The sequence below is a fragment of the Hibiscus syriacus genome, unplaced genomic scaffold (genome assembly GCF_006381635.1).
Source record: "Hibiscus syriacus cultivar Baekdansim isolate YM2019G1 unplaced genomic scaffold, ASM638163v2 tig00110383_pilon, whole genome shotgun sequence".
NCBI lineage: Eukaryota > Viridiplantae > Streptophyta > Magnoliopsida > Malvales > Malvaceae > Hibiscus > Hibiscus syriacus.
The window spans coordinates 1,592,729-1,606,245 of NW_024062714.1; the positions used below are offsets into that span (position 1 = coordinate 1,592,729).

Here is a 13,517-nt window from a genome sequence, read left to right on the forward strand (position 1 = left end):
ATATATAAATATATTCTATTTTATAATCTCACAAGACTATTAAAAAGATCGTTTATAATAGAGGCATTATGAAATTAAGTTAAAAGATCTACTACTAATAACAAGCCCATTTCTTTAATTGGGTTTAGTGAAGCCCAAATTGTTCACCAAGCAGAGTTTGAGTTGTAACAAAAAGTTTAAGTTTCGAGTAGCAACACTCTCAAAACAAAACTATTACGACCCAAACTCCATAGAACGACATCGTAACAATGCCTAATTCAGTAAGGAGCTGTACGTGAACGCCACAGCACCAGTATCGCGTGGGTCATTGACATCCCAAATTGAGGCCGGCCAGTCATGTCTCGTCCCCGCTTCCTCCACTATTTCTCATCTAAGTTGTCCCTGATTGGTCCTCCCCAACCAATAACCAGAAAACAAAAGAATGCGAAAAAGAGAGACTACCTTCTTCGTCGCCGAGTCTCTTCGCCATGGATTTCTCCAAAGAACGTGAAAACCTCGTTTACGTCTCCAAGCTCGCTGAACAAGCCGAACGATTTGATGGTACGATCTAACCAACACGGTCATAGACTTTGGTTCTTTTCTTCTTTCAACATTTTAAAATCGTGGATTTTTTGTGTGTTCCAGATATGGTGACTGCTATGAAAAAACTAGCGGAGCTTGATGTGGAACTGACGGTAGAAGAACGGAACCTGCTCTCTATCGGGTACAAAAACGTGATCGGTGCTCGAAGGGCGTCGTGGAGGATCTTGTCTTCGATAGAACAAAAAGAAGAAGGCAAAGGGAATGAGCAAAATGTTAAGAAAATCAAAGGGTACATGCAGATAGTGGAATTGGAGTTGTCCGATATCTGTAAAGATATTATGGGTGTGATTAATGAGCATCTGATTCCTTCTTGCTTCGGTGGAGAGTCTACTGTGTTTTACTATAAAATGTGAGTACTCTTTGGGGTTTTCTCTGTTGATTTATTGTATTGGGGTTTTTTTCTGAAGATTTTTTTGGGGTTTATTTGGTTTCAGGAAAGGGGATTATTACAGGTACATGGCGGAATTCAAGACGAGTGATGAGAGGAAAGAGGCCGCTGATCAGTCCCTGAAAGCATATCAGGCAAGTTCGACTATATTCAAATTGGTTCAAATTTGATCTATGAAATGTTGAACATTCACATCATCTGCTATGATTTAATTATGACTATTGCGATGATATTTGCTTGTTCCCTAATGCTGAGCTTGTGGATTTAAGGACTTTTCGAATGTCCGTTTGTTCATCATGCCAAACAAAATTTTTTTCCTTTTGGAGCTTATGGGTATTATTTGCTTGCAGTCTGCAACAACTACAGCAGAAGCTGAGTTGCCTCCTACACATCCAATCCGGTTGGGATTGGCCTTGAACTTCTCTGTGTTTTATTATGAAATTATGAACTCTCCTGAAAGGTAGGCATGAGTGTCGTTTCCTATGTCTCAACGTTCTCGTTGAGCTACTACTGGATACTATTGGAAAGCCATGTTTCATGTGAAACTTGTAAACCAGGGCCTGTCATCTTGCTAAGCAAGCTTTTGATGAAGCTATATCGGAGTTGGATACTTTAAGCGAGGAGTCATACAAAGATAGCACATTGATTATGCAGCTTTTAAGGGACAACCTGACTTTATGGACTTCTGACATCCCAGAGGATGGAGGTAACTTCGTTGATTTTGCACCAGTGAATATAAGTTAACTAGGATTCACCGACCGCCTTATGATTACATGTATCATAGTTCTTTCCTACTTCTGCCTTTTGAAAAAATTCATTAACAGTGTCATGTATTTGTTTCACCCTGCGGAATGCGTCTCTGGTATGGTCTTCATTAACAGTGTCGCCTATTTGTTTCATTACAGAAGAGGTCGCAAAGCTTGGTGCAGGAGATGAATGAAGCTGTCTGTTAATGTATTTTAATTATTATGTTACAGTGGCATGGGATCTGTATCATGAAAGGTAAGTAGTAGGTCTGAAACTGTTGGAGCTAACCAGTTTGGGAAGAGATTCAGCTGCTTTCACCTTTTTCTAGTAGCTATTGTTTGATGTTTGGATTGTGCAGTGTCAATGGCCTTTTTCCCCCTTTTTACCGTCTCTCTGTTACATCCTTCCCTCTTTGATCAACTAAGAATTATTTTCAGAATGTCTACTCTTGGTTTGCAGCTTTGTTCATTGAAATTCCGAACCCATTCACATAACTATATTTCAATAATCTGTGAAAAAGAGATTTCCCAAATCGAAAGAGTAAATAGTAAACCTATAGAGAAAAGAGGTACAATGGAAACAACCCACAAAGCCATCATCTTCCTTCCCTCAGCCCTCTGCATCTTATCCTCGTGTTGCTTGAGCCGATGAACCTTCCCCAAATCCGCGGAGGAGGGAAAGTTTTATGGTGACAACTGCCATTTGCAAACTGAATCAGACATGGCAGTGTACAAATACATGCTCATTTAATTTGAAAGATCGTAGTACTGGATCAGTGTAACCTTTTGACATGTTCAAACAATACGATTTTTATGCATGATCGGCAAGTGCATCGGTTTCTAAGGTAATGTTTTCTTGAAGCATTTTAACTGCAAATTCTTCAATAGTTACCATAAAACAAATGGAAAATAGATGCCAGATTCCCAAATAAGAAATTCAGAAACCACTTATTTTCTAAATCTTAGAAATATTTTGAATTTCATTTTTTTCTAAATTGAAACTTTTGATATGAAATTTATAAAATACTTTGAAAAAATAATTATCAAATAATTTGAAAAATTATATAAAACAAAATTAATGGGGTTAGTTCAAGCGATCAGCATTTTGATATTGTTTAAATAAATTTTGAGTTTCAGTCTTTTTGTACGAAGAAAATTTCTGTTGGGAGATTTATACATCAAAACTAGTCGTACGACGCGGGTTGATATGTATTAACGAGGACGAAGTCTTTGGAATCGGGATGACAAAATATATATATATATAACAAATATAACTATTATAATTTTTAACAAGTAATTACTTTAAATTCAAAGGCGATGGATGAAAGCAGTGCATTAAATATTTTTTTGAATAAATATATATTTTGATATTTGAATCTAGTTTTAAAGTTCAATTTGAAACTTAAATTTAGCTCCTTAGTTTAATTGACACTTGAACTTAACCTCTTAGTTCAATTTAATATTTCTATTTTTCATTCAATTAGGTGATTAAATTTGATTTCATGATTTAATTTAAATTATATCATATTTAGATTCATTCATATTTATATTTGTATCATATTTTACATTAAATGCTCACACATTTGACATTCATGGTGTTGAACTCAAGATCTTAAGTAATAAAAACAATTTCTACACTACCAGGTTGCTTGGTTCGTGCTAAGATATAAATATTTTATTTTAAATATAATAATTAATTGGACTAAGAAGTCATAAATAATGAATTGAACCAATTTTAACATTGTTTCTAATCTCAAAATCAATTTTGACCTCGAAAGCATTTTTGAAAAGCATCCCAAAACACTTTAAATATCAAGTAGCATTGAAATATATATATAAAGTCTAGGCACCAATTTAAATCAAGAAAGAAGTCACATTTAACTATCTAATTAGTCGAAATAAAGTTTAGATATCAAAATTTACCGAAATTCTTTTAATATTATCGTTTCCTGAAATCTGTTGGATATGGTACTGGACGAGAAGTTAAATCCAACGGCTGATACAAGTCCTCAAGAAGTGTTAAATGCCTAAGACCGTTAATTTTTCATATAAAATGAAGTTGGCCATACAAAGGTTTCTGTTTCAGAATCCTCTCAAACGCACTTCTTATCTATTTCTTCAATGCTGCGTAATAAAGGCTATCAAATTCAAGACCGAAGACCCGGTGGAGATATGCAAGAATGAATTAAAGTGGAGCCTTCTACATCTATCACGCAGCAACTCTTCTAGCTGCGACAGTAAGAGGAAGAAAACGGCTAATGGTACATTACGAGAGTCGCTTAAACCCCGAAGGACTAGGTTACTCGTCGAACCAGTTGACTCCATAGAAATCAGGCCTACGCACCCTATAAAACATTGCTACGATTTCGAGGTGTCTGACAGGGTTGACATCTTGGTCGACGATGAGTGTTGGAAGGTTGGAATTGTCATGAGAAAAGTTGATAGCGACGACTACAATGTGAGGTGGGATTGTGATGAGAATGAAGTGCAATGTCCTTTCAATATTCTTAGGCAATATCATCTTGAATGGAAAAATGGGAATCGGCCATTTACTTCAACTGGGTAATTTTTGCAGCATTGTGGATTTAGATCAGCAGCTCAAGGGGGGTCAGACTGCAAACCATGGCAACGAATCAAAATGAGGGAAGAAGTTGGCTCCAACTTTGATTGGTTTAGATGTTAGTCTACAGCAGCATTATGGTCTTCCTCTGCCTTGTCAAACACGTGACAACCTTGGCAGTTCATTGGTCACTTGAATCTAAAATTCTCAACACTTTTTAGAGTGATTTCAGCCATTTACTTGGCAGGAATCTTCTCGCGATGGAACTTTATTTGACAAAATAAATTTAACTGAAAACTAGTTTGTAGAAAGCCTTACTATTATGGACAATTATTCTTGTTCTTAGTCCTCATGTTACATGCTCAGTCAAAGCACTTGTTTAAGTTTAAAGACAGAAGAACAATTTTGCACTAATCTGGGTGATAAGATGCCCTAATCCAATAACCTCGAGGCATCTATTTTTCCTACCCAACATCTGTACATAGGAATATATATTATTGATTTTAGTTTTTTTATATATATCAAAATCTCTTATGATCAATATGATTTGATAAAATTAAATGTTATCCATCTGCATTAGCTCAAGTGTTTGAAGCAATCAGCCCTTTGTCAGAAGAATCTACCTGCCCCGTCTTATCCTTCAAAATTTAGCATGTACTTAATCAAATATGATTTGTTGATGGTTTCGATTTCGCATCCATATGGGTTGATAGTTGATTTGGATTAATGGAATTGGATGATGGACTCCTCTTTGGTGGGTTGATTGTATCCTACTGGCATCCCATCATCATCTGCCAATACCACATTTCTTCTAATTATATTTCAATCCAATATTTTATATATCGTCGATTCTTCCTATGCTACCATCCATCTAATTTAATCTTCTTATTGATTCTTTTGTTAACAGGTTTTTTTAAATAATCATTAGTAACAGTAGGAGACTTGAAAATTCTTTAAAGTCCAGCCTGTATCTACATTTGTCTATAAGCATAATATAACAATTTTCTAATATTTTGTTGAAACTTCTGCACGCAAAAAATAAAAAATAAAAGAGATAATAGATCAATAAGGTTGGACACCTGAGCAACTTATTCGCCTCCGCTTCATCGGGAAAACTTGCCGGAAACCACCATTTGCCGCCTCCATGTGCCACTCCTCCAACACCATCCCCTCCAACTCAAACTGTTGCACCCCACTAGACCCGTCATACAAGCACCCCTCCGGAAACCCATTAAGACCACGACCGGGTATCGGCTTGGCTTTACGGCGACCAGCCCCAACGGGAACGTTCCGAAGAGCACCACCTGCGGTCCAGTACCTCTGGCAACCTTTACAGAAATGTCTAGGCTGATTCACGTTGTAGTTATTGAAGTAACAAAATTTGGTGTCCATGCTCTTGCATCTAGGGCAAGGTATGACCTTGTCAGGCCTCTTGTCGACAGTTGGATTGTCAGCTTGGTTGCGTTCTTTTACTTGTCTGCCATGCAGCGTAATCGTTGCCCCAAATAGCTTGATCCCTTGCCCTTGTTGGTTAGCCATCACCATTTACAGACAGAGACAGAAATAGGAGACGACAGAAGATTGTTTGGTTTGGGGCTAAAGGGTGTTTGAGAAATATGATTATATTTATGGCGGAGGACTATGTATGACTAGGAGCGAGAGAGGAATGAACAGAAACGCATGTGATGGAAGTAGCCGCCAACGCCACAGAATTACCAAGTGGCGTGGAAATGATGAATTGATGATGATGATGAGCTTTTTGTCCAAATCATTACTCCAACTCATCAATATTTAATTGTCACAAATTACTTAAATTTGATTTTTACGTTTTATTTTTAACGATTCATACTCGAAGAGAGAGGAATAGAAATTTTACTCCTTATTAATATTGAACCCACAATTTAAAATAAATGGAGATATCTAAGAGATTTCAACAACATGCATTACCTCTTGGTTCTTAATTCTTATAGAAAATACCCATAAAGTGGGTCCAACCGAAGTGATGGAGAATTGGAGCATAAATAAAGGAGATAAAGTTTTGGTTCTGATGGCAATGGCCAATGTGGGTGTTTATTTTCCATTTTTACAATATTTTGGATAATTATTTTTTACAATTATAATATATTTTTTATTTAAAAAAATATTGTATACCTTTAGTTACGTTTAATAATAACAACAAACAAAACACATAAATTTTTTTAACCCTATTTATAAAATTTAAAACTCATGTCAGATAATAAAATTAATTTTTTTGTTTTAAAGAAAAAAAAGGAGAGATTTTTATATATCCTTCAAAATGGGGTTTGAATACAATTTATTTTGATGAATAATTGGTTTTTATAGATATATAATCCTAGAAAAATAGAGTATATATGTACTGCATGCTAAAGAGAAAGAGAGTACAAGTTGCATGAAATGATGGATGCGTTGCTCATCAAGGATATAAGAAGATACACAGTGTGCTTTTTAATACAGCATAAGTTCTCTTTGGATAATTTTCTTTTTCTTTCTTGTGACAAGCTGAAATTCGAATGCCAAATTAAAAGAAATCCGACGCTTCCAAAAGCCTTAAATTAAAATTAGTTGACCCTATTCCCATCTGTAATTAGATAAGGGGAGGTATGGTAGTAGGATGCCCCCAACATCAGGTTGAGAACAGCTTCCGTGAAAGATCTCCGTTATGAATTGCCCTCAGTAGAACTCGATCCTACTACCACAAGTTAAAAACCCTAAATTGTGATTGCTAATAAATGGAAGATACTTTTAGGTGCTTTAAATTAAGCAGTCCAATCAGATTCCACCAATAACCTAACTTTCCTTGACTTTATAAAAAGATCAAAGGAACGGGTCAGGTTTATATTAAGTTAGACATTTTTGCTAATGCATTGTGTTAATCATGTTTAGATATATATCATTTGTGATGATTTTGTATTGAAAATTAGGTGTCTGGTATCTAAACTATTACTTTTGTTACCTTTTAGTACTCAAACTTTATTTTATTTCAAAATCATATCTAACGTTTAGTCCAGGTTTTGTTTTTGTACCCTTCCGTTTAAAACATAACAGTGATATTGATGTGTCAACAAAAAGTAGTGGTGATCCAAAAATATTTTTGTGGGTGGACACATGCATATGAATAACATAAATTTTTTGTATGGACACAAATAAAATTTCAAGGTGAGTACCCTTAATAAAATGAACTATTAACATAAAGAAATTCATATTTCAGGGTGAGTACGTGTCCACCCTGGACAAAGACTACATCCGCCACTGTCATAAGGTAATATCACGTTATCATTGAAAAAAAATTAAAAATACCACATATGCAATTATGTTAATTTTTGATGATGGGTGCCAAATTAAAACATAAATTAAACGTCAATTGTGATTTTTAAAAAAAATAAAGTTTAAATATCAAAATAGAATAAAAATTATAATTTAGATATTAAACGTGTAATTCACTCTAAAAAATTATACATATAGAGATGGAGTTGCATCCTATCTTTTTGGATTGGATGGATTTTGAATTTTTAGGATATTTAATTACTTTGATTAATCCTTTTCTTTAATAAAGGGATCATTAATGCAAAGCTGCCTCATTACCGTCAACTTTTCCAATTCTATAATGTAGGCAAATAAACATTCTGTTTCTTTTAGTTGGAAATAAGAATAAGTTATTTAATTAATAAACCCCTCAAATTAATGTGAGCTAATACAAATAAGCCTTATGGGCCAGCCCATATCCCTACTTTATACCTCCTATCTTTTATTATTTAAATTTCTTGATTAAATTAGTGTACATAGACATTCGATTCATTAGTTGACAAATTTAAATTTAAATACTCTATAAGTTTATTATGATAATAATTACCTTTTAACTTAATTTATAATACTCCTACCATTAAATTTAAAATTTAAATATTTTTCAAAGGGTCCACTAATTGATAAAGGTGAATCTAAAGGGGGCAGATAGGGCGTAACACTAACACCTTCATTTAAATATGTAAATTGTCTTTTTGATCCCTCAAATTATTTTAGATTTTAATTTTAGTGTTTTAATAATAAAAAAATTGTCCCTAAAAGAATTTTGATTTTAATTTAGAGCCTCAAAACAAAATTTTGAGTTCGCCCTCGTAAAACCTAATATATATTGCCAAGTTAAATTATTTTGTGTGTCGTGAACTCTTTATTTAATCACATTTAGTCCCTTTGAGTGGCCTAATAAAGTAGTGTAAGATATTTTTGGGTTGGGATGGGGTCATGAGAAATTAAAGATTGAGTAAAGTATTGCCTTTTCTTATTGATGATGAACGTCAAGTTTCTTCAGTAAAATTAATTAATTAAGAAAGTTTCTCCCTGATACTTTAATGCTTTGTTTAATCACGTTAAAGCTTCAGTTTTGCATTTACCAAATCAGCTGGGCAAACTTAAATTAATTCCTGTATAAAACAGGAGAAATCAGTAGGAGAGGGGCAAGTGGCAAAAGCTTCCTGCATGTACTTGTGTGTTTGCAAAGTTATTTGTCATAAATCCTTTTGCTTTTGCTTTGACCCTCACTAACATTTAAAAGCTAAAAGCTTTTACAAGAAAGTATTCTCTGTCTCTCATCTTTCTTCGAAAGCTCCTGTTAATTTCTTTAAGTTGCCCTGCAATGGCGCTTGTAATAAAGTTAATTTTCTTTTTTCGAGGGAAAGATCCTTTTCATAGTGGGGAAATTATTAAACTACTCTTTTATTATATTGTATCTGAAGATACTAATTTTTTTACCCATATCATTATTATTATTATTATCATTATTATTATTATTATTAAATATATTAAATACATATATAAATAATAATTACAGACCAATTACAACTGGACCGATCCAGTTACAAACAAACCAGAACCGGTCCAGATCAAACCAGAAATCCTAAACATTTGGGGGTTTTAGTTAGGGTTTCCTAACCCTAATCTAACCAGCCGCCTCAGCTTGCTGCCGTTGGATCTGGCAAGATCCAACGGTCCATATGGCTCCAGATGGAAACCCTAGGGTCTGATACCCTAGGGACACGCGGCCGCCGCTGCTATCTCGCCGCCTCTGCCGCTGCCACGTCCCAACCGAAGACTCCAGAAGCTAGAACACCAGCCGTCCACGCCATAGCTACGGGGTGAGTCACCACTGGCAGTCCGGTGAGTCACCACTGGCAGTCCGTGACTCACCGAGACCCCCTCTTCGGACCGGTCCGATGGCCACACCGGTGGGGGCTATAAAAGCCACCACCGAACCTGAAAAAAAAAGAGAGACAGAGACTACACAGGAAACCGAGAGAGATAAAGAAACTAGATACTAAAAACTACCAACGATCAACAATCAGTAGCAAAGAAACAGAAAAAGAAAGAAAAAGGAAGAGAAAGACTTACCAAGGAAGCCAAACGCCGGATCTCATCAAAACCTTCGAAAAACCGAAGGTATTCTTTTTAGATTTGCTCCGATTGGGAGCCGTTTAACGGAAAAGAGCATCGGAACCGTCATTAGGACGGTCCGATCTATTTAGATGTAAAAAAAAATTTTCCGGCCACCGAAGACGGGGCCGGCGGCGGACGAACGCCGACTGACGGCTGCCGGCCGACTGGCTTCTCTGTTCTAGAGAGAAGCGAGAGAAATTTTTTTCTCTCAAGAAGAGAGAGAGAGAGGAGAAGTAGAATGAAGACTGGCCCTTCGGGCCAGCCGGTTGGACCTTTTATAGTCCTTCCCGACGACGTCGTTTCGGGAAGGACTGCGCGTAATTAGACAATAGTTAAATCCCGTCCGCCGTCTCCTAATTTGTAAACATTACATTTTAGTCACTAAATCGATTTTATAATATTTTTAATTCAGTCTTCGAATTTCAATTTTATTCATTTTAGTCCTTTTATTAAAATAATATATTTAGGTTAAATAACAGATTTAATCCCTTAATTTTAATAAATAATTTTTTAATCACTAGTTTATATTTTTAATTATTTATTTTAATATCCGAATTTTAAATAATTTATTGTAGTCACTAAATTATTAAATAAAAATAAATATTCAATCCTTATAATTTTGATTAATTATGAATTAGATTTTGATTTTATTTTTACTGTAATTTAGTCAGTTATTTTATGTTTTCATTTATTTTATTGTTTTTAATATATTGTTTTAGTAGTATTTTATTTTTATTTATTATATTGTTAAATATTTTATATATTCATAAATATATATATAATAAATAGTAATTTTTAAATATTTATTTTTAATATCGAAGAAAAGGACAGTCTTAATACAACTGGATGTCCCATTCTGATATTTAAAATTAAAAAGTAAACAATATTATTTAAATTAATATTTATCAATATCAAAGAAAAGAGCTGTCTTAAGGCACCTAGAAGTTCTTTTCTGATATTTTTAAATAAATAAATATTTTTATATAATTTGAAATAATAGAATTATAAATTAAATATATTTTGAATTTTTAAAATTTTAATAATAGAGACAATTTATAATTAAAAAGTACCAATTTTGGGCGTTGTAGGGGTGCTAATCCTTCCCTAAACGTAACCGACCACGAATCCCTTTTTATTATTAAAAAGAACAAATTTTTGGTTATAAACGCAGATCAGATCATTTTTTTAATTGGTGTTTTCTTAAAACTCTTTAAAAAAAATAATTTTTAGGTATTCGACCTACCTGACCCAAAAGGCCGATGGCGACTCCCAAATTATTTTCAAAACCATTTATTCACATCAATTTCCCCGCCAAGTATAATATTTCGTGCCCGGACGAAAACCGGTTACGACAGCTTGGCGACTCCACTGGGGACTGGTCAAACTTTTAAAAATCGATTATAAATTGTCTCTATTAATTAAAAATTAAAAATTCATATATTTAATTTTTAATTCTTTCTTTTCAAAATTTTTTATTTATTTATTATTTTTATAATATTTATATGTTTTATTTGCAAGTATTTTATTTCATTATTTATTTTTCTGTCAAAGGTTTAAACATTTTTCCTCACACACAACACTTGCATTGCATAACATAAAGCTCTATAATTGAGTTGTCCCTTTTAAGTGGGAGTGAAAGCGACGTCTTCGTGAGAATTTATTCTCCGTGTCAGACCTAGCAAGTAACTTCCGAGGTTCATATGCTCTCTGTCTTCGTGAGAATTTATTCTCTGTGTCAGGCATAGAGAAATGTATCCCCTCGAATTGAACTCGATCCACTTTAGTCTGTGATGAACTAGGATTGAGGGTTAGCAACCCAAGGGGGCACTAACAAGGACAATTCGGGTACCTTTATTCTTAGATCTGAAACCCTGCATATAAAAAACCTTAGAAACTCTTCCGATCAGAAGTCATGCCGAAATTTTGTCCAAAATAGGTGTACACACAGGAGAAATGAATTCTGACTTTCTTGTTAATTTATTTATTAATTAAATTACATGTTTATTTAAATTATTTAAATTTAGAAAAGCATGTTTAAATAAAGAATATTTATGTAAATGTTATTATTAAATTTCTTTATTATGTAAACTAATTTATTTTCTTTTTGTGTGTTCTTTATTTTTCTTTTTGCATTGCATCATACAGGATAAAAGACATTGATCCTTGTGTTAATTGTCTCATTGGAAAGCCTTCATCTATGGATAAAAAGTGTTCAAATCAAGTAATTCTAAACTCAGAAGTAAGACAGTGGGCTGAGGACTTACAAAGACGAGAAGGAGACAGCCTGCAGGATGATTATGTATCTGTGGCCAGTTATGCTCCAGTTTCACTAAAAAGAATGATATGCAAGATTTGCGAAGCATTTGGGAAAGTTGGGATTCAAACAAAAAATTGCAGTTTTATCAGACTTACGGAGACATCCCATATTTGCTCTATGTAGAAGTTGATGATGAATTACTCAGAGCCCTAATTCAATTCTGGAATCCAGGGTACAATTGCTTCACTCTCAATAAAGAGGATTTGGTCCCTATTGAAGAATACACAACTTTGCTACATATAGATGGGGCTTTGGAGAATCGAATCTATTCAAAGTCAATTAAAACTCAACCCTTTCGAGTTAAATTAGCAAAGATTGCGGGGGTATGAGAAGAATGGGTGGCATCCCGTACAAAACAAAAAGGCGAAAGTGAAGGCATCGCTTGGACCAACATTAAAGAACTTATTCAGAGTCATCTAGATATTAAAGTATGATTCGATTTATTTGCTCTGGGTATGTATGGTATCGTCATTTTCCCAAAAGTATTGGGATATGTTGAAGCTGCAGTGGTAGATTTGTTTGAACAGCTACCGAAAAAGATTAATCATGCTTCTGCAATTCTAGCAGAAACCTTCAGATCGTTAAATGCTTGTAGAAGGTTAGGAGGTGGACGATTCTCAGGGTGTACCCAGTTGTTATATGTTTGGATCCGTAGTCATTTCTGGAGGACAGAAAAGGTTTCATACCGACGCTTTAATACGAATTACTCACCATTAAAAGAATTTCTGGAACAGGAATGGCCGAAAGAAATTAAGAAAGATATGTGGATTAATGCCTTTCGAAATCTGCAAAGCAATGACATTGTTTGGCGAGCCCCGTGGCAAATACAAAGGGAATTCATTTACAAATGTGGAAATTACAACTGGATAATGTTGCTCGGATTATGGGGAGGAATTGGATATGCACCACTTCTGGTCATAAGACAGTATGAAGGTCGTCAATTTGTACCTGTCACTGCTGGGTTACAGTCATCTGAATTCGCATTCCACAGCAAAAATTATAAAAGAAGTATCATGGAAGCCGTTACAGCTTGGAAAACAACTTTTTGTATCCGAGCTAAAGCAGCAAAAGAAATGCTAACTCCTGATTATGAAGAATGGAGATCTGTCAAAAAACGAAAATATTCCTTTACCAGATCAAAATGAGGATATCTCTATGGAAGATCGCATTAAGGTGGTTCCGTCAGAGATTGAAATCTTGAGAGCTGAGTTTGAAGCAGAAAGAAAGAGAAGGTGATCGAAAGAATTAGAGCAAATGAGACAAGATAAAGCTATGTTGGGGGTTGACATTGAATTTCATTCATCACAATGTGCAATGTTGAGAAAAGATAAAGAAAAAGGTGAGGATGAGTACAGAGCCTTACAGAAAAATTACCAGGAGTTATATAAATCCCGGAAAGCATCAGGATCAAGCCAAGCAACAATACAGATGAATAAAGAGTTGAACATCGAGAAAAGACGAGTTGAAGATCTGAAA

The 13,517-nt window shown here is 34.5% G+C and overlaps 2 protein-coding genes across 3 annotated transcripts; one reads left to right on the plus strand and one right to left on the minus strand.

Moving 5' to 3' along the window:
• The first annotated feature begins 383 nt into the window (after nucleotides 1-383).
• Nucleotides 384-2,154, plus strand: LOC120121878 (14-3-3-like protein D). 2 transcript variants are annotated; one of them, XM_039141170.1, is made up of 7 exons: nucleotides 384-540; nucleotides 625-931; nucleotides 1,017-1,104; nucleotides 1,321-1,430; nucleotides 1,528-1,676; nucleotides 1,876-1,928; nucleotides 1,981-2,154. In XM_039141170.1, the coding sequence occupies exons 1-6, from the start codon at nucleotides 468-470 to the stop codon at nucleotides 1,908-1,910; spliced, it is 762 nt and encodes a 253-aa protein (XP_038997101.1). In that variant the 5' UTR covers nucleotides 384-467; the 3' UTR covers nucleotides 1,911-1,928; nucleotides 1,981-2,154. The 2 variants fall into 2 exon arrangements, with proteins under 2 accessions (XP_038997101.1, XP_038997100.1); XM_039141169.1 differs by having other exon boundaries at nucleotides 1,876-2,154.
• A 2,800-nt stretch (nucleotides 2,155-4,954) lies between these two features.
• On the minus strand, nucleotides 4,955-5,854 carry LOC120121830 (cyclic dof factor 4-like). The gene is made up of 2 exons (XM_039141127.1): nucleotides 5,356-5,854; nucleotides 4,955-5,067 (listed from the first exon to the last, which is right to left on the minus strand). Exons 1-2 carry the CDS (start codon nucleotides 5,819-5,821, stop codon nucleotides 5,000-5,002), a joined length of 534 nt encoding a protein of 177 aa, XP_038997058.1. The 5' UTR covers nucleotides 5,822-5,854; the 3' UTR covers nucleotides 4,955-4,999.
• Between the last annotated feature and the right edge of the window lie 7,663 nt (nucleotides 5,855-13,517).

Bases quoted from the DNA above. Each gene is read 5' to 3' on its own strand.
- LOC120121830 (XM_039141127.1), bottom strand. From the start codon at position 5,821: ATGGTGATGGCTAACCAACAAGGGCAAGGGATCAAGCTATTTGGGGCA. The intron at 5,068-5,355 runs GTGTCCAACCTT...TGGTATTGGCAG, and splicing joins GAGGCGAATAAGTTGCTCAG to ATGATGATGGGATGCCAGTA.
- LOC120121878 (XM_039141169.1), top strand. From the start codon at position 468: ATGGATTTCTCCAAAGAACGTGAAAACCTCGTTTACGTCTCCAAGCTC. The intron at 1,431-1,527 runs GTAGGCATGAGT...CTTGTAAACCAG, and splicing joins ATTATGAACTCTCCTGAAAG to GGCCTGTCATCTTGCTAAGC. The intron at 1,677-1,875 runs GTAACTTCGTTG...GTTTCATTACAG, and splicing joins TGACATCCCAGAGGATGGAG to AAGAGGTCGCAAAGCTTGGT.